General features: G+C 38.7%; 1 protein-coding gene across 4 annotated transcripts; it reads left to right on the top strand.

Annotated features, from left to right (window-relative positions):
- Positions 1-716: 716 nt before the first annotated feature.
- Positions 717-23866, top strand: SF3B1 (splicing factor 3b subunit 1). 4 transcript variants are annotated; one of them, XM_015635122.3, is made up of 25 exons: positions 719-837; positions 6572-6738; positions 8717-8818; positions 9508-9622; positions 11457-11536; positions 12708-12875; positions 13021-13255; positions 14008-14220; positions 14615-14736; positions 15367-15564; positions 15656-15757; positions 17053-17232; positions 17643-17729; positions 17857-18127; positions 18409-18554; positions 18642-18788; positions 18938-19063; positions 19464-19685; positions 19956-20138; positions 20231-20342; positions 20438-20558; positions 20837-20968; positions 21331-21603; positions 22082-22298; positions 23245-23866. In XM_015635122.3, the coding sequence occupies exons 1-25, from the start codon at positions 810-812 to the stop codon at positions 23401-23403; spliced, it is 3906 nt and encodes a 1301-aa protein (XP_015490608.1). In that variant the 5' UTR covers positions 719-809; the 3' UTR covers positions 23404-23866. The 4 variants fall into 4 exon arrangements, 2 of the variants coding, with proteins under 2 accessions (XP_015490608.1, XP_015490609.1); XM_015635123.3 differs by lacking the exons at positions 719-837; positions 6572-6738; positions 8717-8818; positions 9508-9622 and adding an exon at positions 9720-11143; XR_001522859.3 differs by lacking the exons at positions 13021-13255; positions 14008-14220; positions 14615-14736; ... (14 more) ...; positions 22082-22298; positions 23245-23866 and adding an exon at positions 11088-11143 and having other exon boundaries at positions 717-837; positions 12708-12731.
- The last annotated feature ends 3915 nt before the right edge of the window (positions 23867-27781 follow it).

The following is a 27781-nucleotide window of genomic DNA, read 5'->3' as shown; positions in this document are numbered from 1 at the left end:
TATCCAAATACTTATGATCAATAACAACATCTAAAAACTAATACATAAATGTGAAAGCCAATATTATAGTCATTTTTAACACTATGTCATCAATTTCTGACTATTTTTGCCACTTTGAATTCATATAGTGACTTAAAATTCCAGTATGTAGAAACTTCTGCTTTTTGTTGTTAAAGCTTACCTCTGTGATCTTAGATTATTTCATATATAAATCAATGTAAGATGGTTCTCAATTCCTTCTTCCACCTGCCAGTGGTTTTGGCCAGTTTCATGTCACCTGCCAATTTTTTAAGCATAGCTACAAAAGGACTCTTCCGAGCCCTTACTAAAATATTAAGACTTGATCCGCCTGAAGGGTGGGAATCCGGTTAACCCCCCCCCCCCATCTTGGAGCAATAAAATGATATCTGTTTTATTCTGATATCTAGCAGCCCGCCTGTTGGCACTGGTCCAGTTAACCTGACCAGATGAAACACCAAAGGCCAAACAGTTTGGCAAACAGAGCTGGGCACCCAAATTCCAGTGGGGCCAGCCCTCAGTGTCTGTGGGAATCAGTCCCATATTTGGCGCTTCCATTGCCCCCCGCCCTCACCGGAAGTTCCCTCACAGTGGGCTGGGCTCAGCGCGTGCCTCGCGCTTCCCCGCACGGCCATTGGCTGGGCGCGCCGTCCATCAGGCGGTGGGCGGGGCCTGGCACTTGGCCCACGGGACGGCGGCCGCGCCTGCGCCCTGCTGGCTCTGGCGGCCCCGTGTGGCGGAAGCGGCGGGGCCGCGCCAGTTCCGCCTCGGCGTTGTTGGCGCTGCACAAAATGGCGAAGATCGCCAAGACCCACGAAGGTAAAAATAGCCCGGATGGCTCGGTGTTCGCGCCCGCTGGGGCCGCGCTTGGACATCGCCCGTTGCTTGTGTTTCTCCTCGGTTCCGAGCAGCGTCGGGCGCGGCTCGTCGGGCGGGGGCCGGGCGGGCCGGGCCTATGTGTAATGGCGGCTGCGCTCGTCAGTACCGTGCCCGGGCCGGGCGGGGGACGGGCATGAGGGGGAGCTCTCGCTATGTTGGCGTGGGATGGAGCGGCGGCCAGGCCTGTGCTGGGGAGCTCGGTCTCAACTCCCCGCCCCCGGCCTCCTTCCGCCCATCGAGCCTCAGCCGGTGCGCTGTGAAAACCCCGCGGTGCTGGTGCGAGTTTCGCATCAGAAATGCCAACAACGCGCTCTTATTCCCTTGCCGAGCCCTTTGGCCTCGGCAGGCAGGAGGCGGAGAGGGCAGGAGAACGGGTGTTGCCCGCAGGAAGCCGGCGCGGCCCGTGCTGATGTTGCTTTGCTGAGAAAAGTGCCCCGAAGGAGGGGAAAGATCGTGAGGTCTGGAGCATTTGAGCTGCCATTTTACACACACTTCCTGCCGGCCGGGTGTTGACGTGGGAAAGCGGCTCTGTGAGCGATTTAGCGGCTGAGGGCTTTCCCAGGCGGTGTGTGTTCTTCTCGAAGGTGCCGTGTGCTTGTGTGCGCTGCTGTTCTAGCTCTTTTCAGTGTGAATCAAAGCTCTCTTTGTGGGCATTGACTGCGGCTTGCCCTGCGCTTAAGTGTTTTCAGGCACCGGAGAATAATTTGTAGAATTACACTGATTCTGTGTTTCTGCTTTGGGGATTTTCACTTGTGTTACTGTGTACGATAGGTGATCTGCTGTATTTCGTCTTAATTTTTATGCAAAATTCACTAATCGACAGCTTTCTCTGGGTGGTGGTTGTGCACTGTGAGGTAGGCAGGCCGCCCAGGTACTCATTGTCTTTTATGATTTTTTCTTGGTTTATTTAATTTTATTTAATTTTTTTTTCAGTTTTGCACTGAAAAAGCTTTTCAAGTGGAAAGCAATCATCTTCCTGGAAGTGGGGTTAATGTAGTCTTTACAGACCTAATCTGATTTTAGGGATGAAAAAAGCTTAAACTTTTGTCCTTACTTCCTTCAAAATCTTAATTTGATATTTTTTTTTAAATTTTAGGGTATTTTGGTATAATTACAGAAATTGTCTTGTCCTTTGTTTATATGCTGTGACATACGTAAGGGTTGTGTGAGATAGTACCCAAGTGAGTATTACACATCACAGTGCTCTGCCTCTCCTACTGCCTAAAGAGATTTTTGTCATAAAATAGTAGAATTTTTGAGGTTTGGTTGTTTGTTTTTTAATTTCCGAGCTAGAATTGCTTATTTATTGGAGCAGATGATGATACATTGACTTCAGTGAAAACATTGTCATGCTTCCAGTTGCATGTGTTTTGATTAGTGTTGTATCAGAACAAGTTTCAAGGGGGAGGATAGTTAAATAAAAAATATGTATAACAGGGTATGATCACATAAAGATCTTTCCCAGCATGGAAGCATTAGCTGAGCAGCTTGATTATTTTGCTTCCAAGTTCTGTCTTTTTTCAGATCCTCACTAATCTTTCAAATTGAGTTGTTTGTTACTAAATAATCTTAAAATATTTTTAATATATCTGTACTATTTGTTAAATACTTACTGATTGATGTGATCAAGGCACAGCTTGAAAGAGGCATCAGAACAGTTGGAGGTTGTGGCAGTTACATAGTTAAAGGGGAACTCTGTGTTCGAGGCTGAAAAGTAAAGCCTCATGTGGTGTTTTATAAAGCCTCAACAAATGCACGAGCTTTCAGTGCTGTTGAAGGTCGTTTTTAATTTAATTTTTTTTTCTTGCTCAGGGAAGAGTAGAGATCTTCAAACATAATAGTTCTAACATGTGTAAGAGTGCTAAAACAGCTAAAAATAAAGCCACACAAGAGCAAGCTAAGTGTGTGAAAATATGATAAGACACAAAAACATAGCACTTGTTTACTCTCTAAAATACCTCTCTCGCACAGAGTCTTCTTTCATGTTTTAACGTTTAGAGTAGAACTCCATGTGTGTTAACAGGGCACATATTAGAGAAAGCCTGTCTGTGAGATAGATGTTTAGAAACTTCAAATCCGTTTGTATCGACTTTAATAATATTCAGCATTTATGGTATGTTTCAAATCAACTGCATGTTCAAGTTATTTCTGCTAAAATACCAAAATATATAAATAATAGAGTAAAATACAGAACAGAAATGATCAGTAGAATATTATTCCTCTTTTTTTTCCCCTTTGCTGTTTTTCTGTGAATGAAGTTTCCAGTATGTCCTGCTTTACTAAACCATTAAACAAGTACTTTACTTTGTGATTAATCTTTCTTAATTCGCTTTTTATTAAAGTGCTTTGTTAAAAGTTCACTTTGTGAACTTTTTCAAGGAAGTTAAGTTTTCAAGGAAGCTGAAGGAAGCTAACTGGCACATCTTGAATGTCAAAATAGCATTTTCCAGCTTAATATGTGATGCTTTCCAAACCCAGGCTACCTGTGGCTCCAGGCCTCGTGGTTCAAGGAGTTTTGTAGGGTGTTCTTTCTAGAGTGCTTCATTTAAACTGGCACCTGGAGGCTGTGTGGCATTAGTTAAAAATTAGGGTGGCTATCAGTAAGGTTTGTTGAGCATATATAGATTTTGTTTTTTGGTATAGACTACTCTGGTTAGCTCTACTGCTGGTTTTGCTGTAGGAAAATCAGAATGCTCCTAACCTTGCCAACACATGTAGTCCCTGTAATTTAAAGGAGAAGGCCAATATGAATGAGACCTCTACCCTGTTAATGAAATGTAGCCGTTTTAAAAATAATATTAGAGGACCGGGCCTTCATATGATAGTTGGTGAGAACAATCAATAGGGAAATATTTCTGTATTGACACTTTTACTGCAGAAATCACCCAATTGTTTCACTTAACTCTGTTGGGGATAGTTGAGGTGGGAGGCACAAGCAAATCTCTGTGGTCTGTCCTGCAGTGCAGGGGACTTGTTGGTGTGTTATGTGTTTGAGCTTTATCAGCTGGTCAGGTTGATTCAGTGAACGGGTGATTACCATCACCATCAGGCATGATGATCCTGTAGGCAAGATCCGTAGGCTTTTTTTTATGTTGAAGTTGGTTACAGCTATGGATGTTCAGTCAGGCCTTAGTGTGCCACTAAAGAGGCAGTGTGTTGTTCCACTAACTGTTCTTTGGAAGTAAGGGAAGCAGTGGGGTTGTAGTCTCACATCACCCACTTGGTGCTGCTGGTGTTATCCTTGGTAGAGATGGAAGCTCCAGGTATTCTCTTCCACCCCCAGTACTGCAATGCACCAGGCTGCAAAAGGAATCTTCAGCAGCTTCATCCACTCTCTGGGAGAAACAGAAATAACTAAAAAATCTGTGGAGAAGGTACTTGAGTTAGCATAGGCTCCATAGTCGTGCCGTAGAACGATTCCACAGAAGTGGAATACCTTAAGAGGACACTGTAAGTGCAAGAGAAAGATCCCTGATTTGGCAGTAGTTTCTTTCTGTTGCTTCTCGAGGAACTAGCACATTGGGGAACAATGTGTTCCAATTTTTGGACTCACAGAAATCCCCTTGGCTGTGCAGGGTATTAGAAGGGAGCAGGATGTACCCACAGGCAGGATTCAGGAGGTGCTCATGGCCAGCAGTATAAGGCTTTTGTGAGCTTTCAGCTTCTCATGAGCTTAAGGCATCACGAGTCTCTGTAACACAGAGGTGACTGAAGTTATTCTGCTCTAGAAAGCTGCAGAAGTTCAATGGAAGCCCTCAAGTGGCTGGAGCAAGATTCTCCTTAGCAGCCTTTAGGGTATATCTTCTGTGTGTGGGATTCTTGATGAGTTTAGAAACACATTTCTGCTGGTTTTCCTCACTCGACCAGTGCAGGAATTGCTGATTTGCTGCAAGGTTTACATTGCTTCACATGAAATCAGTATTTCTGGCCAAGTGAACACTTAGTCCTGCTGTTCTTACTTGTAGCTATATGGCAAAGATTTGTCAGGTAAAACTCCAGTGAGTTGCCTCTCTAGAGAACGTGCCTTTGTACAGGAGGCATAATTTGTCTTACAGTGGGTTTGTGGTTGTTGTTGTTTGTTGGGGTTTTTTTAGTTAGTGGCAGTCTAAGTGATAAGAAAAGGACCCAGCTGTGACATTAAGGCTTGAAGTTTGCAGTGTTGACATTTTAAACTTTTAAACTAAGCAATTCTGATCCAATAATTTGCATTAGTAGTAATCCTAGCTTTTAAAAAAAGTATTCTTATTTTAATTTTTGTCAGGTTTCCTAACAAGTGTTGCATAACGTTGTAGTGTCTTTTGTAAGACAGCCTTTTGGTAAGAATATGTCAAATTTTTTCATCCTGAAAGAGAAGTGAGCAACAGTAGTAAACAATTATTGAATATTCAGGATTCAAGATTACTTGTGAGCAAAATTTCCTGTAGCTTTTTTTGTAAATTGACAAGTTTCCTATAAGTTAATGTGGCAAGCAATACCACTTCAGGTGGGAGAGGGTGAATCCCAGAATAATTGATGTTGAAAGGGTCTTTTGAGAACATGTAGTCCAATTCTTCCTCTCAAACATGATCCTTTGTATTCTTGCAGCTATGAAATACAACTCTTGGGGGTTTTCTTGGCCATTAAAGCAATTGCTTGATCTAGTGAAATTCACATTGTGTGGTTATTGTGTTTCCATATCTATTAACTCAAAATTCACATGAAAACAATAATCATTTTTGCACAGCTGTGCCTCAATACAGTTACAATTGTTGAAGATAGTTGGATTACTGGAATTTATTTTTGTGTTGCATTACAACAGACGGGAGGAAGGCATGGTTTGATTTTGTTCCTTGTTTTTTGGATTAAGAAATTAATGTTCTTTCTGAAAGTACCAAATTTCTAAGGTCAAAGATGGCCACCAGAATTGATTAGAGTCAGATCCTGATATAGTACAAGAATGACAAAGCTTACATTTGTCCTATTTGAAGGGTGTTTTGTTATCAGAAGAATAGTAGTCTTCAAATATGGTGGTGCAGGCAGGAATAGTGATGAGTAAATAACATTTGAGCTTCTCCTTTAACATTTGAGTGAAAAGAAACTGGTCCTAAGTTTTGGGGGTTTTTTAATTAACTTGTTACCCAGTGACATATTAGAGTTGGGATTTTTATTTACTTATTTAAGGATAGTATAGCTTTGCAATATATTAGAAAGCACAATACTGTGTTGTTTTATTAAATCTCAGTTTTGAGAACCTGTGCAGTAATTGTTTTCAACAGAGTTGTTTAAATTAGCAATGTTGGTGATAACAAAGTGAAAGGCTTTTTTAAATGAGAGGATTACATTTGTTGTGGAAAGGTTTTGTTAGTGTAGTGTTGAGAAATGCTGCTGTGGTGTAAATAACCTTTTCTGCTACCTCTGTTGGAAGATGAGATATGGCAACAGTGAGTTAAATAGTTTGTTTTAAGCCATACAATTAAAGTACTCTGTGCTGGATAATATTAAGATGTGAGGAAAAGTTGTTAATGAATACCAGCTTATGAATTATGATTTTGTAGTTTTGTATGTCATATATGTTTATTTCTTTTATAATAATCTTTCAAGTTGGGCAAAAACCTCCGTTTGCTGTACATAGTAACATGACTACTACATTTTCTATGTATGTGTAACAAGACTTTTGTGTATGTCTTTACCCTAGATATCGAAGCACAAATTCGAGAAATTCAAGGAAAAAAGCCTGCTCTTGATGAAGCACAAGGAGTAGGCCTTGATTCCACAGGATATTATGATCAAGAAATTTATGGTGGCAGTGACAGCAGATTTGCTGGATATGTCACTTCTATTGCAGCAACTGAATTGGAAGATGTAAGTGATTTTATATATTTTGTTTGTTTAGGGCATGCAATGTAATTATTTCAGAATTGATTTTGAGTAATTTTTAATAGCAGTTGCTTGAAGTAAAACCAATTTTCATTAAAGCCATAGTGCACCAAGTATATATTATCTGGGAAGCACATAATCATGAAATGAATTGGGTTGGATGGGGCCTTGAAGATCATTTTGTTCCAATCCTCTTTCAATGGGCAGGGGACACCTTTCACTAGACCACGTTGCTCCAAGCACCGTCCAACCTGGCCCTGAACACTTCCGGAGATGGGGCATCTACAGCTTCTCTGAGCAACCTGTGCCAGAGCTTCACCACCCTCACAGAAAAGACTTATTTTCTTAATATCCAATCTAAACCTACTCTCCTCCAGTTAGAAGCCATTTCCCTTTGTCCTGTCACTACATGCCTGTGTAAAAAGTCCTTCTCCAGCTCTCTTATAGGTTTCTTTCAGGTAGACTGCAATTAGGTCACCTTGGAGCCTTCTCTTTTCCAGACTGAACAAACCAATTCTCTCAGCCTTCCCTCAAAGGAGAGGTTCTCCATTTCTCTAATCTCTTGGTGACCTCCTCTGCAGTCACTCCACCAAGTCCCTGTCCCTCCTGTGCTGGGGCCCCCAGAGCTGTGTGCAGGGTTCCAGGTGGGATCTCAGAGCAGAGCAGAGGGGCAAATCCCCTGCCTTGCCCTGCTGCCCACGGGGCTTTGGATGCAGCCTGGGACATGTTTGGCTTTCTGGGCTGAAATTGCACATTGCTGGGTCATGTCCAGCCTCTCCTCCACTGGCTTCCCCCAAGTTGTTCTTGTCAGGATTCTAGCTTATACTTAATGAATTTTGCTGGGAGAGCCTTGCAGGCTCAAGCAGAAGGCAAAAAGTTGTGGCCTGGTACTTAATGTTAGCCTTGACTAGAATAATTAACTTTGTTCTGTTATTGTGCCAGGATTACAAATGATGGTAAAAAATGTAATAAAACTTTACAAACAGCAAACTTTAATTTTTCAGGTTCAAATTCCAGAGCATTTTTAAGAATTGGCTTTTTCACTGTGTTGTGTTCTCCTTAAGTATCCTGCTTGTAAGATTACCTTCTGTTAATTTTTAATGTTAAACATTGGACCATATTATCACTTGCAGGAACAGTCAGGGCTATGGGCCTTATCATAAGTACATAAACAACTACATCTTACACTGAGAGAATTCTGTTTCTAAGAATGAGAAAGATTGTTTAGTTTAGTACTAGTTGATACATGAGGTATTTTTCTTAGTGACCTACTTGTGTCATCTACAAAGTTCTAAGAATGCGTTATTAAAAATTTCCATTATTCTGGGGCTCACAGACAAAGTCTAATTATTTAATGAGCACTTTTTCTTTTGGGTTGCTGTAAATAATCTAATAGAAATTGACTACTGATACAAAGAAATAGCTAAAGCAAGTGCTTGTTTTTGCCATTATGATTAAGTATAACTAAACTAACATGAATCGATCTCTGAAGTTTTCACTGTTTCTGAAGCTTTTTTATAGGGTTATTAAGTCTTGTTCCTTATATACATATATACATATACATATATATATACACATATATATATACATATCTATATCTATATATATCTGACTTGTAAGAAAACCAGTTGGGATATCTCTGTACCAGTTCTCATATGCCGACTAGGGAACTGTAACAGTAGCACTAATATGAAATACAGACTTTCTGTCTAATTTGATAGCATACTTGATTAAATGTAGCATATTGAAGAAACTTGAGCCTTCTTACTGATATGAGCAGGTTTATCTGACTGGCCAGTTTGGGAATAGTAAGAAAAGCTATATGAGAAAGCTTGCTAAAATTTTGAATTACCTATTTTACGTGTACATTTTCATCTTTTCAATGACCACAGCATGTTAGTTTGATGTTGCTTTATCTAAATATAATACCAGCATGACAAATTCACCATGTCTTTACTGACAGGATGATGATGACTACCCTTCCACAAGTTTGCTTGGCCAGAAGAAGCCAGGATACCATGCTCCAGTGGCATTGCTTAATGACATACCACAGTCTACTGAACAGGTACATCTTAATTGAAGGCACAATAAAGTACTCTTGTAAGCATTGAGGAGAAGAAGTGTTAATAACAGGTTTTGTGTTCCGGAAATATAAGGTATATGTAAAGAGCTGTGTTTTTTAAATGTTGCAGTAAACTTGTTAATGCTTTAGTTTGGAATTACACAGGGTGATAAAGATTGGCACTTGTGCATGTAAAGCCAACATGAATATAGAAACTAAACTATGGAAATTTAAAAAAATTGAAATCAGATATTTCATTAAATTAAAATAACTGGAAAACTTAATATCCTTTATACTTCTTGTTTTTTAAGAAAAATGTAATCATGTTAGTTTTATATTCCTGGAGTATTTTTCTGTAAAATTTAGAAGCACAAGAAGTAGCATTAAGTCACCCTGCAAAAAGAAGGGGAAAGGTTGACACAGCATGAAATGCTTTGGTGAACAAGTGAAGAAACTCTTAAAATGTCAAATTTTTATCAGAAATTATTTTATAAGAAGTTCTGTGTTTAAAAAACTGAAATTCTAGTTACAGAAGTAAAATTTAAATTAATATAGTGTTTTGACATTTCCTGCATGGTCGAGGCAAAAAATAATCTAAGTCTTTTAAAACATACAGAAAATGAATACAGTACCATACACTTTTTATATTAGTCTTCATGAATCTGTGACTAATGGGCTTTCTTGGTTTTTAGTATGATCCTTTTGCAGAGCACCGTCCTCAAAAGATTGCAGATCGGGAAGATGAGTACAAAAAGCACAGGCGGATGATGATAATTTCCCCTGAGCGTCTTGATCCTTTTGCAGATGGTAATTTATTTTGGCTTTTCTATACCCTTTAAGAAATTTTTGTCTTTAATTGTCTTTAGCCCTTTGATTTCTGTTGGCATGCTTATAAACTTAGTTTTATTTTAAACATCCCCTTTTCATAGAGATTTGGTTGAAAATTTAGATGCCATATTCTTCATCTTTTATAATACGAGTTTTCTTTCCAGGTAGAAGGACAAGAAAATTGTCAATGAGCCATTGCCATAGAAACACAAAGGGTTAAAGGTTTCTCTTTTCATTTCGTTTTGGGTTGTGCGTTGTACTTTGAACAACTTGTGTATTGAGTGCTCAGATTCATTCAGTACCTTGATAGATATCATTCCAAGTTATAGATTTACAGGGTTACTGCTTTTGAAATGCTAGTAGAGCACCTAATTCTTACCATCCTATGTAAATTTTAGGTGGTATAGCTAAAAGAAGCAAAAGCATTTATAAGACTTTGATACTATTAATAGTTCAAGTCTGTTCTGATAATTTTAGAATGCAAGTCAGGAGAAGGGGTGTTAGTGGGTCTGAAATTTTCTTCAGGTGAGTGAGTTTCACGTGTGGCAATGAGGTGCCTGTTGGCTTAAAATTAGTAGCTATTTTGCAGGTTTTGCAAATGAGAATTTCAGCCTGCATGAATTAATAGGGATATTAATTATTTTACTTGCTTAATTGTAATTGATATAAACATGTATTGTCAGAATTCACAGGCCCATACTAACTGTCCTTAATTTCTTTCCTACAGCAGTACTGCTATATGCCAGTCCTGTCTGCATTCTTAAGGGTGCAGTTCAACACATCCTGTGTAGATTATGGTGAAAAAGTATTCCAAAGGAAAGTCCTATCAAAGCTAGTGTCAGAAAGACACAGCCAATTGGGCAGTGATCTTCAGCATAGAAATGTTTAAGAAGTTTATTTTTTTCCCTAAAGTGTAATAGCTATACCACTTGTATAGCAAATCTGCACATTTTTCTTAAAGAAAAGTGTTTTCTTGACAAGTCTCATTTCTATAAAGTTGGGCTTCTTTTAAAGTATTTAAAATTCCAATTAATGCAAGATACAGAGCATAAAACAACATATGGTGTACAAAACCCATTACCTGTGAGTATTGTTGTGGTGGTGTATGTACTGTATTGCATTCAGCTCCCAATCACAAGTGTCCCTTGAGAAGAGAAGAGGGGGAAAGTGTCATTAAACAGTATTTTGGGGTTTTTTATTTTGTTTTATTTTTATTTTTAATGAAGCCCTGTTACAATATGACACTAGAAGGTCTGTGAGACATGTCCAGATTTGTCAAACTTATAAATGGGTCTTTATGATAAAAGAATTTAAACATTACTTAGGTATGCAATAGTTATTTATAGTCAGATAACAAGTAGGATTTAACAGCTTACACAAGGTAATGTTTTGATTATAAATATCTTTCCAAAGTGTTACTAATGGTAAAGAGATAATTTTCTAGGCTTCTATTCTGCTGCTTGAAGTCAGAACTGCTGATGGAGACAAAGGCACGAAAGTGTACGTATTCCGGATTAGCAACCCAGGAACCCATCACTTCTGAAGACTCTTAACTGTGTTGTCATTTTATCATTTTTATCGGCTTTAAAATATTTGTTTGAAACTGCAGTAGTTATGTTTGTGTTCAAACAGGTTAAATTGATCAGCAAACTGAATAAACGTAAGATACATGTAATTTAAAAAATTTTCGATCAAAAAGTAAAATTAAATGATCATGGAATAATATAATACTAGAGCAGGACAGTAGAAGTCCATAGTTTCTGCTTATCCTGTACTCATTGTGCTCCATTCCTGTTGCTGTTCTCTTCTGCAGGAGGGAAGACTCCAGACCCTAAAATGAATGCCAGAACATACATGGATGTTATGCGTGAACAGCATTTAACAAAAGAAGAGGTGTGTGGAGGGGAGGGTTTTCTACTTGGACTGAGTTTCACATTACAGCCTTTGAAAGCATGTTAAGAAAGTGGGAACATAAATTCTCTTGATTTAATCTTGACTTAAAAGCCCCTTTCTTTGAAAAATCATGTTCTTCATATATTGAAAGTCAGTAGAACTTAAAGATGAAAGTTCTAAAAAACATCTGTTCTATGTAATAGTTAAGCAGTGCAGGGAAAAATAGTCTCAATATATTTTAATCTGGATTTTTTTGGTAGAACTTAGACTTTCTCTTGTTTATTTTCTTTCAGAGGAGGAGAGACAAAATCTAACAGTAACTGAGAATTACTCAGTTTGAGAGATGTTTGTTCTTGTGAGCTCTATGTACAGGAAAGCCAGGGAGGTTTTAAAAGGCTTTTGCTAAAGTACCTACAACAGATGTTGCAGTACTAAGATTGGGTATAAGATTGGCATTTGGTTTTAAAGATTAATAAAAAACCAAAAAGGAAGAAACCCAAAAACATGCTTTCAAATTTATTTTAATAGTTAAAAAGATATTGGTAATATAAACAGATTTCTTGTGTAATACCTACAGTACCATCTTGCTAATTGGAGCAAGACCTTGTAGTTCCAATGACTTCTAACATTGATTTGTCTTATCCTAAGAGAGGAATTAGTTCATAATTTTAGCAGTTTTACTGCTTATGGATTCATTGATAAATGTAAAACAGTCTCTGTTAGTGTGCTGTTTTAGCAGTATCATCTCACGATTTAAAATAGGAATTTCAGGGCTTTTTGATGTCGTGGGATGTAGCTCTTGTGAACATACTTTCTGAATCATCCACCTATAATTTACTGAGGTGGTACTTAATTGAAACAGATGGGTAATGGTCTTAAGGCGTAAGTGCAGGAGTGACACAAACTGATAGCTTTAAAAAATCTCTGTGCATTTGCACTTGCTGTAAGAATGGCTTTTATTGAAAAATTAATTTTAAAACAGTCCCTCAAACAGAGCTGTTCTATCAGTATAGAGGAATTTGTAAAAAGTGTGGCCTTGAAATGAAAGTGGTAGCTAATTGCAGGTTATTTGAGCAAAACCTCAAAAAAACCATAGAGAGGTGTCAAAAAAACTCTTTTAAAGGTATAATTTGGAGAGTTCTTATGTTTTTCTTCTTGTGCTCTTGAACAGAGGGAAATTAGGCAACAACTAGCTGAAAAAGCTAAAGCTGGAGAGCTCAAAGTCGTCAATGGAGCCGCTTCTCAGCCACCTTCAAAACGCAAACGGCGTTGGGATCAGACAGCTGATCAGACTCCTGGTGCCACACCTAAAAAATTGTCCAGCTGGGATCAAGCAGAGGTAATGACCTAGTGTTTTTCAGATGTCTACAGAAGACATTATCAGTGCTAATCCTCCTGAGTGTCAGAAGTTTCTTATTTAAGAACAACTAGCAATCTTATTGTATAGGATGAGATACTGATACTTTTGGTTTTGTCTTGTGTAGACTCCTGGACACACCCCATCTCTGCGATGGGATGAAACTCCAGGCCGTGCAAAGGGTAGCGAAACTCCAGGTGCCACCCCAGGCTCAAAAATCTGGGATCCAACTCCCAGTCACACACCAGCAGGAGCTGCAACACCCGGCCGGGACACACCTGGTCACGCAACACCGGGCCATGGAGGTGCCACTTCCAGTGCACGGAAAAATCGATGGGATGAAACCCCCAAAACAGAAAGAGGTATTTGTGGTGAACTGGGAGGTGCATAATAAGTTTTGAATGGTTACTTGTACTGGGTTTATTCGCCTTCACTAAACAGTGAGTTCAGAAGCCAGGCAAGAAGTAACTATATTCTGACATCTAGTGGTTGATGTGGGGAGTTATTCTTGTCTGAGTTCTCAGCGCTGGGTTCTGCCTGTGCTTGAGTGGCATCCATGAAAGTATCTCGGCTCAAAAATTGAACCACGGTTTTGTCATATCTAATGGCTGCTGCAGTTGGGATTTTAATGTATAAAGGACAAAGTAAAGAAGCACATGTTGAATTACTTTTCATAATATGTTTGTATGTGTTGGCTTTTAATTGTTTTGGTTTTTTTTAAGAGGTTGTTGCTAAAACAAATTTGAGAAGCATCTCGCCTGCCTAATTTGAATTTGACAGAGCAGTGAAACACTCGTTACCTAATGCTTTTGTCAAGGGAGTACATGGAGTACTTTGTTCAATTCCTAGAATACCTGAGTAGTTCTTTTTTTTTTAGAATCTTATCTTTTTATGCTAAGGTTCAGAAAGAAGGTGACACCTTTTTCATAAAACAAAGTCCTCTGTTGGATATTTTTAGTGTAATGCCTGTGTTTTTTCAGTATTCACAAAAGTAGTCTTTACTTTTTGCCTACTGTTTGTTAATTTGATAGTGAAAATGGATTTGAATATTGATAGTATAATTGGAGTATATAGTGTTCAGCTTTATGAGCAAATTTGGTTTGTTTTTCCGTAGATACTCCGGGCCATGGCAGTGGCTGGGCTGAGACACCTCGTACAGATAGAGGTGGTGACTCCATTGGTGAGACACCAACCCCAGGAGCGAGCAAAAGGAAGTCACGCTGGGATGAAACACCTGCCAGCCAGATGGGTGGCAGCACTCCTGTTCTGACACCTGGCAAAACACCCATCGGTACCCCAGCTATGAACATGGCAACCCCTACCCCAGGTAAGCTCAGTCCCTTGTCTAAGGCTTCACTTTGTATTGTGGGAATGAAACAGTTCCTTTTGTACTGTCCTTTGAAACAAGCTTCTGCCCAGTATTCTCTCCTGCCTGTATGAGAGCAGTCAGTGTATGCTCAGTTTACTATTTTTGTTGCAATGTCCACAGCAACTCATTTCTGGAGAGGAATTGAGACTAAGGTTACATGTCTGTTGCTGTTCAGTTTAGTCGCTTAAAAAAATTGATAAAAGGCTCTGTAAAAGTTTGTTATCTTACTTGGCTACAGAGTTCAGGTGCTATGGAAACTTTGACTCAAAAGAGCATTTCAAAGTTAAGTAAACAAATCATCTGCTTCTGCATACAAAAGGATTTTTTAAAATATTTTTTAATTTGAATATAGGTCACATCATGAGCATGACTCCTGAACAGCTGCAGGCTTGGCGCTGGGAGAGGGAAATTGATGAAAGAAACAGACCACTTTCTGATGAAGAATTGGATGCTATGTTTCCTGAAGGATATAAGGTAATTAATCTGGATTAAAATATAGCAGATCATAATTAAGTTTTTTTCCTACCAGGGATTACTGATTTTCTTTTTCTCCAGAAGTAGAATGTTTCACATTAAGTATTGATTATTGATTGTACACCCTTGTTTGACTTGCTCAGTGATTTATTGTAAATCCCTTAGAAAGGGGGGGGTTCTAAAGGTGATTTCACAGGCACATCACTACTCTGCTTGTCAGTGCTGGAAATGCCTGTCAAGACTAAAAATTGTACTCTGTATGGACTGATAGAAATGGTAAGTCCAGATGTAGACAAACATGGAAGAGGGCCACAAATAGTGAGACAGCATGTATACTATGTTAATTCAGCTACTGAAGTGCTTCTTTAATCCTTGGAGACTTAACAATTTATTATCCAAGCACTGAGCAGTGGGAGTGAGCTTTCTTCTGAAATGCACAGGATAAGTGCAAATACAAGCTTGCAGGGTGAGTTTGTATTGCTGAGAACATGGGATCTGTTGTATGCAATAACCCACAAATCCCCAAACAAATAAAGTGAAAGCTACAACTTCAAGCAATGTTTTGTATTTGATGACTTCTTATTTTTATATCTGTTGGAATTAAAATGAATTTTGTTCTTCCTTCTTTAGGTTCTCCCACCCCCAGCTGGTTACGTGCCCATTCGTACTCCTGCTCGGAAGCTCACAGCGACTCCAACACCTCTGGGGGGTATGACAGGATTCCACATGCAGACAGAGGACCGCACTATGAAGAGTGTTAATGACCAGCCATCTGGCAACCTGCCATTCCTGAAACCAGATGATATCCAGTACTTTGACAAGCTGCTGGTAATGGAGATTTCACTCATGATGATTTAACTTCGCTGCTTTCTTTCGATTATGTAGTAATGCCAATTTATTTGTCTGGAATTACTTGTAGGTTGATGTTGATGAATCGACTCTGAGTCCAGAGGAACAGAAGGAAAGAAAAATAATGAAATTGCTTCTGAAAATAAAGAATGGCACACCTCCCATGCGAAAGGTAAGGTGAATTGTGAGGTATGTTTATGTAATCTCATTTTTCAAAAATTGACGTTTGTTTCAGGTTTTGCTTCAGTTGTCCATGGGTTTCTCTCGAAGGTAATCTCCTAAGATTTGCTATCTATTGCGGTTTAAACCCAACTGGTAATTAAGCCCCACACAGCTGCTTGTTTCTGTCCCCCTTATTAGGAGAAGGAGAGAATCAGAAGAGTAAAAGTGAGAAAACTTGTGCACTGAGATAAGAAGAATGAATAATAGTAGTAAAGGAAAATTAAAAAAAAATAAAAAAAGAGAGAAATAAACCCCTAGAAAACAAGTGATGCAGATGGAAAACAGTTGTTCACCATCAACCAAGTGATGCCCAAGCAGTCCCCTAGCAGTGACCCTTGGCCAGCTTTCTCCCTAGCTTGTATGCTAAGCATGGTGCCTTATGATGTAGAGCATCCCTTTGGGCATCTAGGGCCAGCTGTCCTGGCTGTGTCCTCTCCCAATTTCTTGTGTCAATCAGCCTTCTTAGTGGTGGGGTGAGAGGGAGAAAAGGCCTTAGTCTGTGTCAGCCCTGCTTTGCAGTAACTAAACGTCCCTGTGTTATCAGCACTGTTTCCAGCCCAATCCAGAACACAGCCCCATACCAGTGGCTGTAAAGAAAAATCAACTCAATTCCAGCCAAAACAGCACACCCTGTTTACTGCATTTTTATTTCCTCTTCTATATCTGTGTGGCTTTTTTGTTATTCAGTATAATTTAGTACTGTTGCTCTTTTGACAGTAGTGTCAGTCACTGAATAGAGTAGGGCTTGTATAATTTTATTTATTTTTTTTTTATACAGTTATGAGAAGCTGGATTTGTAGTGTGTTTTGCTTACACGGCTTTGTAACTTTCTGGATTTTGCTTCTTACGCTTAAGTTAGCTACCTCATGTAGCTCTTATTTAAGTTTTGACCTTAAGCATAATAGCAGTCTTTTCTGCAAATGCTCTAAACTGACCAAGCACCAAGCTGCCTGGATGCAAACAAGGGCTGTTAAGCTATTTTCCAAATGGAGCCAGTATTAGCTCAGAAGTATGCTTCTCTTGAAAACAGAACACCTGGGCAATAACAACACAGTGTTTGTCATCACACTTCTGTGTTTTAGCAGATCAGCATAGAATTGCTTGAAATGGTTCTGTTGAGGTTGGGGCAAGTATTTGGAAGCTGGTGGATGTAGTCAGTTACATTTTAATGTGGTTAGTACCTGTTTTATGATTGCTCAGTGTTTTTTCCTTAGTTTAACTGTCAGGTTTTCTGGTTTTGTTCAGGCTGCGTTGCGGCAAATTACAGATAAAGCTCGGGAATTTGGAGCAGGGCCGCTGTTCAATCAGATTCTGCCTCTGCTGATGTCACCAACACTCGAAGATCAGGAGCGTCACTTGCTTGTCAAAGTCATTGACAGAATTCTTTACAAATTGGATGACTTGGTCCGACCATACGTACACAAGGTCTGTTGCAGTTTGCTATTTCATCTCTGATTTGCTCTGTCTGCATTTCATCTGTGTATCAGAAGAGGATGATGTTACTTTTTTTAAACATATTTGGCTTTCATATTTCTTAAACCAAACTTTAGAGTTTTTATAGTGTGGTTGGAGTGTAGGCTTTGCAGTATTGACGCATGTAAATATGACATATGCATATTTGGAGGTGGGAAGGACCTTAGCTGATACAGGTGGTATCTCCAGACCACATCCTTAAGAGCTATAAAAAACAATGTTATAGATACATAATTTTTTTCTGATCATTTTAAGGCTTTAAGCTTGAATTAATGAAATAATCTCTGTTTCATAGACTCTAATAGGACTAGAAATACTATAGAAAGTATCAGTAAAAGAAAGTATTAATTTATCTTTTTCAGATCCTTGTCGTCATTGAGCCACTGCTGATTGATGAAGACTACTATGCTAGAGTGGAAGGCAGAGAAATTATTTCCAACTTGGCTAAGGTAAAACTCCATCCTTCATTAAGGCACTGAGTTAGCTTACATATACCTGCATGCTTATAGGCATGGCAGAACAATTAACTGTGCTTTTCTTAAATCCAATTGGTATGTTTTGTGTTTTGTCCTGCAGGCTGCGGGTTTGGCAACAATGATCTCCACAATGCGACCTGATATTGATAACATGGATGAATATGTCAGAAATACAACAGCTCGAGCCTTTGCCGTTGTTGCATCTGCTCTGGGCATTCCTTCTCTGTTGCCCTTCCTAAAAGCTGTCTGTAAAAGTAAAAAATCCTGGCAGGCCAGGCACACTGGCATCAAGATTGTACAGCAGATTGCTATTCTTATGGGTTGTGCTATCCTGCCTCATCTCAGGAGCCTGGTTGAAATTATTGAGCATGGTAAGTTCTGCTTTCCCAGACAAAGACTTTTTTGCCAACTTTATATCTGGAAAATTTTTCATACCTCAGTAAGGCACAATGACAGGTCCTGGTTTTATTGTTGCTATGACACCAAGAAACATTTCAGCTGACTCTGAAAGATGAAGAAGGGCTAATAATGGTTTCGTATTTCTGAAAATAAGTTTTTACACTGCTCCTCTGTTTTTGCTATTTTGCTGTTTTGCTGTTTTGAACTTAAGACACAAATACAAGAAGTGGTACTAAACCCTGCTCTCTTTCAGGGCTGGTGGATGAGCAGCAGAAAGTTCGCACCATCAGTGCTTTGGCCATTGCTGCTTTGGCTGAGGCGGCCACTCCCTATGGTATTGAGTCATTTGATTCTGTCCTGAAGCCCTTGTGGAAGGGTATTCGTCAGCACAGAGGAAAGGTAAATCTAAAATTCTTTCTTTAGTTTGAGCTGAAATGGGTGTGTACCTGCTGTAACTTATTGGAGACATATTTTGCATTTAAATAGGGTTTGGCTGCATTTTTGAAGGCTATTGGTTACCTGATTCCACTCATGGATGCTGAGTATGCAAACTACTACACTAGAGAAGTCATGCTGATTCTTATCAGAGAGTTCCAGTCTCCTGATGAAGAGATGAAAAAAATTGTGTTGAAGGTACGTCAGAATGATAGTTTAGTATTGATATGGAATATGTATGCAAAAAAAAGAATCCAAACCAAACAAAAGCAAAAAAAACCCACCCCAAATCACCTACCCCACACCCTGCACCAAGTTAAAGTTGTTGAATTTTTTTTTCCTGTCAGGTGGTAAAGCAATGTTGTGGTACAGACGGTGTTGAAGCAAATTACATTAAAACAGAAATCTTGCCACCCTTCTTCAAACATTTCTGGCAGCACAGAATGGCACTGGACAGAAGAAATTACAGACAGGTATTTTTTGTGTTTTTTTAGCTGGGAAATTATTTACAGCAGAAGGGAATTAGAGTGGTTATTTTGGCTAGGTACTTATTTTTGTCTGTGTCCTGAAACTTGATTTTTGTTCGTACTAGCAATTTAGAAATTGTGTAGCTAAGAAGATTTTTGGGTTCTTAGGAGGTTATCATGACATTTTACATCTGTGAATGTCTTCATCAGTTGCAAGGTGGGGTGGTTCACCCCATTTATATTCTTAGAAACACTGGATGATTTCTAAAGGTAAAACTAGTTTTTTATAGTGAGCTTAACATGTTTATTCAGACTAGGGAAATTATTTTCAAGATGTAGAAGGTAGCTTTTAGCTACTTTTAAGCATAATTTTAATGCTTGCTTATTTAACATTTCTGTATTTCAGTTGGTTGATACAACTGTGGAGCTGGCAAATAAAGTTGGAGCAGCAGAAATTATTTCTAGGATTGTGGATGATCTGAAAGATGAGGCTGAGCAGTACAGAAAAATGGTCATGGAAACAATTGAGAAGATAATGGGAAATCTGGGGGCAGCAGACATCGATCATAAACTGGAAGAGCAGCTCATTGATGGTATTTTGTACGCCTTTCAGGAACAGACAACAGAGGTACGGCCAAATGTTGGAGTATTTGGTTCACTGGAATTGTAAGCCATCTCTCCGTTAGTTATACAGAAATGTGTTCTTCTAAGTTAGATTTTTAGAATCCCTTTTTTGATGTCAGTGCTCTATGAGTGAATGAAATCATTCATATTCAATGAAGTCCAGAAGCAGTCTCTGGAATGTTAGCATTTTAAAAGCAATTTTACATTATGACAAGTTTAGGTAAAATGCAGTGTTGCTGTTTGTCTGATTTTCCTTTATTGTTTCTACCCTCAGGATTCTGTGATGCTGAATGGTTTTGGCACAGTGGTTAATGCTCTAGGCAAAAGAGTGAAACCCTACTTGCCACAGATCTGTGGTACAGTTTTGTGGCGTTTGAACAACAAATCGGCCAAAGTCAGGCAGCAGGCCGCTGACCTGATCTCTCGTACTGCAGTTGTCATGAAGACTTGTCAAGAGGTATGGACTTCTCTTCCAGATTTGCTCTAGTAGGTCATAGTAATGAGAGGGGAGGGGAAAATTGCCTTCTAACTCCTTTTACTTGGTTGTAGGAAAAACTGATGGGACACTTGGGTGTTGTTTTGTATGAGTACCTGGGTGAAGAATATCCGGAAGTACTGGGCAGCATACTCGGAGCGCTTAAGGCAATTGTGAATGTTATAGGTATGTTTTTCTATTGATTACTTAGCTGTTCTAGAGCAAAATAAAACCAAAAAAACCTAACTATAAAACTAAATGTGCCTCTTTGAATGCAATAGGTATGCATAAGATGACGCCACCAATCAAGGACCTTCTGCCACGGCTAACACCTATTTTGAAGAACAGACATGAGAAAGTACAGGAAAATTGTATTGATCTTGTTGGGCGTATTGCAGACAGGTAAGCTGAGTAATGATAAAATATCTATCCTTCTTTGTGGGCAATTGTAGCAAAAGCTCAAGTTTGGCGTTTAGGTATTTATTGTCATATCTCTTGATATTTCTGAAGTTGTGCATAAAACTTGAGATATTTAGCAGACACACTGTTGAATTACCTAATAAAGGAAATGCTTAAGCTGTTACCTCTGTGGGTAGCAAATGAATAGGTGCTACAGTTTGTGGCTTTATGTAAAAACTTCTCATATCCCTGAACGGGTAACTCACTTGATTCTCTTTCAGAGGTGCAGAGTATGTTTCTGCAAGAGAATGGATGAGGATCTGCTTTGAACTGCTTGAATTATTAAAAGCTCACAAGAAAGCTATCAGAAGAGCCACAGTAAACACTTTTGGTTATATTGCAAAAGCTATTGGGTAAGTTGATATAACGCTTATCTGCTTCTGCACGCGGTTACCAAACATAGTGATGATTGCTAGTTTTCTGATGTGAAATATTCACACTTCTCTACATTTTGTATGTGCAGACATAGTTCTACTCATTTTGAAGAATACAATCACATATTCTTCATTAACATAGGATGTTGCACTTCTGAAAGAAATCCTTTAGCTGTTCTGGAGTTTAGTGTTTCATATTTAGTGTTCAGTTTGTTTCCCAGTTCTCTAAACTTTCTATGGGGGCTAAACCATGTTTCTCTGCCACTTGTTTGAAGCTTAACTAATTTTATCTAAATCCTCACTGACTCTCATGACGTGGATGCCCATGTTGTCTCTTTCAGACCTCACGATGTATTGGCCACACTGCTAAACAACTTGAAAGTACAGGAAAGACAGAACAGAGTATGTACTACAGTAGCAATTGCTATTGTGGCTGAAACATGCTCACCTTTCACAGTGCTGCCTGCACTCATGAATGAATACAGAGTTCCAGAACTAAATGTCCAGAATGGTGTGTTAAAATCTCTTTCTTTCCTGTTTGAATACATTGGAGAGATGGGAAAAGATTACATTTATGCTGTTACACCATTGCTTGAAGATGCTTTAATGGACAGGTGAGTGCACTTCTGTGGTACAGTTACCCGTGGTCATATTTTTAAGTATATACCTGATGGTTAGTGATAGCAAATAAGCATATTGTCCTTGTTTGCTAAAGGCTTTAAGTGAGCAGCATAATTTGGAAGCCATTATTTGCAGACAATTTGGATTATATGTGCTTCAATTTTACTAATAATTCTGAAGAATCAAATTATAAAAGCATCTTCAGTGAGTTGAGACTTCTTCCATTAAAACTGCTTTTGATAATTTCTATTGTTGGTACATCTTTGTAATTGGAGTGCAGTAATTTTTCAGAAAACTCCCATATTTTTTCACTTGACTGATTCTTGATACTCTGCCTCTTGCTGTCAGTAAATATGGCTTAAAAGTGTTATTAGTGCTTTCAAGAAAAGTGTTACTGAAAAGAAACACTCTGCTTGTCCAGTCATGTTGCTTCTAAGTTTCACTTATTAATACACATTGTTGTCTTTGCAGGGATCTTGTACACAGACAAACAGCCAGTGCTGTGGTGCAGCACATGTCCCTTGGTGTTTATGGGTTCGGCTGTGAAGATTCTCTTAATCACTTGTTAAATTACGTGTGGCCCAATGTGTTTGAAACCTCTCCTCACGTCATCCAGGCAGTTATGGGGGCTCTGGAGGGCCTCAGAGTTGCTATTGGGCCCTGCAGGATGTTACAGTATTGTTTACAGGTATGACCTTATGTGTGCAGCAGTTGTCAGGCAGGGCTTCTTTCCAGGAGACACAAAAGCCAACTGAAGATGGTTTCCAGCAAAGGAAAACCTGGCATTTTGTCTCCAATGTTGTGTTACTTAAACAGGGTATTCTGTGCCAAGGACTTAAGTAGTGGAAATAAGCAGTAAACAGAGGGTTTAGTATAGGGAGATAGCTGATTACATCACAGAACTTGTGTAGAAAGAGCAGGTAAGTTAGAGTATCAGTTGACTAAATGAGCCTGGCACTTTGATTTCTAAATTGGAAGCGTGTCACAAATTTTGAGGATGTGAACTAATGGGGATGTGGCTGGGGAATAAATTAGCTGTGGGAGGGGTTATGACAAGTAATCAGTGAGATAAATAAATGAGAGGATAGGATTAAGTCATGATTTGTCGTTAGCCAAGAAAAACAGATGTTTAGAAAGAGTGCAGCACTGTAAAACAGCGCTTTGATTAGACTTGATTCTGCTAGCTCAACACTAGGCAGTTCAGCTTCTGTAAATGTGGGGTGGTAAAATCTGAAGGCTCCTTTCCCATGTAATTGCACATGACAGTGGCTGTGTTGGCTGTGGAATTAAAACTCAACTAACAGGTGGGGAGCAAGGATTAAAGTAATGCAGGTCAGTGTAGAGAAGGTGTGATAGTGTTCTAGTAATAATTTGCAGATAGGAAATGTCACACTGTTGCAGTGTGGGGACCTCAACGTGAAGATACTGACATCAGTAGGAAGGTGAAAGTCTCTTGCAGTGTACATTCTTGCAAGTGCTGTTTGTATATTGTTATTATATAGAATTGGTTTTTGCTACAGCTGGTGTATCCTGCCCATTTATTAAGTGCTTTTTTTGCATTGTTTCATTAAATTCAATCAAAATACATTGGAACTTCAAGCTTTTATTACATTTTGATCTGTTCTGTTTTCTAGGGTTTGTTTCACCCTGCCAGAAAAGTCAGAGATGTTTATTGGAAGATCTATAATTCAATCTACATCGGATCACAGGATGCTCTGATAGCACATTATCCAAGAATCTATAATGATGAGAAGAACACCTATATTCGTTACGAACTTGATTACATCTTATAATCTTCTTGTTCAGTTGTTCGTGTTTAATGCACAGCTGTTGTTCAGTTAAATGCTTCAGATTTCATGATGTAAAATTTAAAAATTTTGGAGATCAGTGTAGAGCTGGTCAGAGGCAGAGCTAGGTATCCAGTAGCATGATTTTTTAAATATGTCCTTGTTTTTTGATGTTAAACAGTTAAAGCCGGTAGTGACCAACAAAACAGTGATTACAATGTACTGGAGGGATTTTTGTTCCATCTTTATGAAGATTTAGATTTCATTCCTTGTGTTTAAAGGGGAAGTTTATTTGAGAAATAAACATTTGTGTATAAAAACTAATTTGTGTGTGGTTTTTGGACAGAGGGGCTTGTAAAATAAGTCCCTTTGAATTAAGTATTTGTTCATGTAATGAATAGGTGGTATAAAACATTTTAACCCTTTTTGTCATCCACTAGCTTTTGAATAAATAAGAAAAATGTACCAACTGTAGTTAATGTGTGTATCTTTGTCATGCAATAATGTAGCTGTAACCTGGGTGATGATTGTAGTAGTATCAGTTTTTTTAATGGAAAAATAATAGTTAATTGCTTGTTGTTACAGCTTCACATGCAGTATCCTGGTGGACATAGCTTGTTCAGTTTTCAGAAGTTACCAGTTTTATTGTAAATTGCATTTGTAAAATTAGTTGTGAGAATTATGCATATTGATCACATTATTTTAAAAAAGCTAGATAATGATAGGCTGTGCTATAATTCCATTAAAGAGCTAGGAAAGTTAAGTCCCCAGCACCTTAGGTGAGGCAGTTTCTAAGAAAAGCATTTTGGTTTTTTACTTGCTTTTTGCCTTTTTTGTGTGTACTACAAAGAAAAAGGTCTTGCTATCAGTAAGCCACCTAAACCCCAAGGATAAATTATTTTGGTAGTATTTGGTAGCATATTATACCATGTTTGTAAGATAATGGGAGGCAGTAGCTGGCTATCAGACACTTTGTTCTGTGAGTCCTTGACTCAAGTGATTAATTTCCATCTTACAAAGTTCAGAGCAGTGGTGTTACCTGACTTCTCTGCTGTTTTACATAAATGTAATGTGAGAGTCTTCAGCTGTTCAGCATATATGAAAGTTTCACTTTAGCTTTCAGGTCTAATTTTTTGTTAGGGGTTTGGGTTGACACAAAAGCAATTTGGGACTCTTTTGTTAATAAAGTTACTAATTTGTTAGGAAAGGGGGAAAGTGGCTTTTTTCAACAGTGTATTGTATCCTAAAACTTAAGTAAAAAACAGCTGCAACTTCTGGAAGTCTTTATTGCTGAACTGTTTCCTCTGAGAATAAGGTGCATTCTAGTCTGTTTCTAGTGCTTTGTCACTGAGTAGTATTGTTTTTATTACAGATAGCCTGCCATCTGCATTGCCTCAGAAGTTCTGCAAGACAGAACCAAGCAAGTGCCAGTAGAGAGGGAGGAGGGCTGAAAAAAAGCACTGAGTTTTGAGAGATTAGCCAAAAAAGAGCTCTGAAACAGGTAGGAATGGATGATGGCTCCTGACTTCTAGATACGCTTCAGCAAACTTGTTATTCTTAGAAATAAGTAAAATAGTAAAAATTTTCTCAAAGTAGAGGGAAGTAACTTCAGATTGTTCTCATTTTTGTATTTTTGAAGCTTATCACTTTTAAATCTCAGAAATACATCAATATTTTTGAGGAAGATGCAGTGTTTCCCTTGTTGAGGAAGACAATGTGGAAGGAGAACTTTGATGAAATAGAATTATACATAAAACTGTGATCATGTTTGGGTTTTTTCGCTACCCCAAGTATCTGGTATGAAAACAGGTTTGAAGTGGCAGTATCTAAGTGCAGTTCTTCATATGCAGAGTCATCAGGAAGCATTTTTATCCTTGTTGAGGCTGTGGATCTGTGGAACTCTTACCTAAAGAGGCCATCTCTGGATCATAGACTGATGGGATTTTCTGGGAGCCTACAGCAGCTCGTAAAGGATTTTGCTTTTGTTGTTTAGCAACCACACTGAGTTTTATTCAGCACAGGAAGATAAAGGAGGAAATTTGGGAGAAATAAATAACTACCTAGATATTAAATCTGTCCACCTGTAGACTAACATCTTTCTTTTCCAGTATAAACTGAAGTCATTAATGGGAAAGTTTTACTTTGAGGTGGTGGCTGCAGACATCTAGTTCTGGACAGCAAAGACCAAGGAGTTTAAATGAATGGAAGGATTTGGATCACTACTGTTAAAATTCCTTTAGTGGAATTGTGCCATTAATGCAGAAAAATGGGCTAAATGAACAAAACATCTGCTGTTATGCTGCTTGTTTATAAAATGGGAGACATGCCATGACTTAGCAACTGGGAAGTTAACCTAGTCACAGAATTAGTGTGATATTTGATAAATACAAGTAATGAGCATAAAATCTGCATGTCCAGACAATCCCTCAACTTCTTTAATTAGGTTTTCTTTTAAAGGGAATCAAGTTCCTTTCCAGTTGTCCTCCAACCCCCTTTCTGGATTTACAGAGCTCCTAGGTTTATCAGTGAATTGCAAAAGAAGCTCTATGGACAAAAGCTTCACTGACAGTTAATTCTCCTGAACAGGCTCATCCAGTATGCAGAAAGAGGTGGAGGCACCTATAAGGAAAAAAAAAAGGTATGTGCTATTTTACTTTAATCTATTTTTAAAAATGAATTACAATTATGCATTTGGATAGGGGCAGTGAATTAGGAGAATGTAAGCCGTACTTCTTTGGAGTCTTCCTAGTTTAGAATATTATATTTTACCACTTAATGTGGGTTCTGATTGCATCAGATTTTTTTAATTTGTCCTTTTTAATGGAAAAAAGGATGCAGCACTTGTATATACCTACATTTCCTTACAGTCTAAACTTCTCTATCAAAGGATGCCATGCCCCTTTACAGCTTGAACTGGTGGAGCTAAAATTAGCCAAGGCTAGCAGTTTTCCTTAAGGTATGCTAATCTTAGAAGTTTGGGAGAATTTTTTTGGTTTGTCCAAGCTTCTTTCTGAGAGCAGCTGAAGATAAGGATCTAAAGTTTCCTCAGTTTTATGTTTGGTTTTAGTTGCCTTTTATTCTGTATCTTCTGATCTAATTTCACACACGTACACCTCCTTCACTGCCACTGTTCTGATTCGGTTGTACCCATTTTGCTTGTACCTCATTTATCCATGGATCTCTTCAACCTTCATCTGTCACCTCATTTGCTGCCCTGTAAGCTGCACTCTTAACCCTTTCCTTTTACCTTGCTTGTCTTGGTGTGGTGATAGTGAGAGCACTGAAGAGAAATCCTCCTGCCCTCCTGGTTGCCCTTGCAGCTGCAGCAGTTCTGGATGTGTGAAGAGTCAGTCACTGCTGGAAAAGTCCCACTCTGATTCTGCTGCTTAGGCTGGGCCAGGTCCAGGATGTCTGGAAGAACATAGCTGCCAAATTTTAATTGTTTTGGAAAATATTAGGGAGTACAGTGTGCAAATATAGTCTGGTCTTTCTTGCCCAGCTTGAGCTACAGGGGCTCTGCCAAGCAAAGTGGAGATGGAGCCTGTTCAGTGGCTTTTTACATTCAGCTTCTTGATCTTGTAGTGGAGTCATTCTAGGAGTCAGATTGAATTTGTCACAGTGTTCTGTCCAGACAAGGAAATGGGATGCCAGGTTACAGAAGTGCTACGTTTTTTGTGATGTCTGTACCTACAGAGGGAACACTGCAAAGCTTATTTCCAAGCGCAGCAGAGCTTCCAGCCTGAGCTGCTGCTTGAGGCCGAGCTACCAAGTTCAGATTCATAAATAAAGGTTTGCAAGTAACCCTGTAAATGTTAGGCTGGTTGTTGTTACAGACATGAGGTCAAGTTTAATTCACCTTTTTTCAGAGATCCTGAGACGGCTTAAAGAATGGCAGTTGTTTTCACAAGAACAGAATTTTGATGCCCAGAATAAACTTTTGATACTTTTTTTGGACAGAATTTCAAAGAATTATGCAGTCAAGTATGAATGTGATAATTTTAAAGTAAAATTGCATTTAAGAGTCCTCAGTTTTCAGCCAGACCCCCAACATTTTGTTCTTGTCAATGGAGTAATTCCGCTATCTGAAAAATGGTTGATTTTGAAGTAGCTTCTGACATGTTACAAAAGTGCTTGGAGCTTGGTATTGTTGTAACAAACAGAATGATCATAACAATAAATGCTAGGAATCATTAGGAATGTTTGTTATCAACTGTGGCATACATTCTGTTTACTGGCTTTGTAGGCACACTAAACCAGAGTGTTTTACCTTGTCAATTTTATAGCCATGAGATGCCCATAGATTATTACATGGCACAAGTTCTCTTTTCTGTTACTTTTTCAAAGTTTGTCTCTGAAGACCACTTTCTTAAACCTTTTGGTGCAA

This window comes from Parus major, chromosome 7 (assembly GCF_001522545.3).
Source record: "Parus major isolate Abel chromosome 7, Parus_major1.1, whole genome shotgun sequence".
Classification (NCBI taxonomy): Eukaryota; Metazoa; Chordata; class Aves; order Passeriformes; family Paridae; genus Parus; species Parus major.
This window is presented reverse-complemented; position numbering and strand designations above follow the sequence as displayed.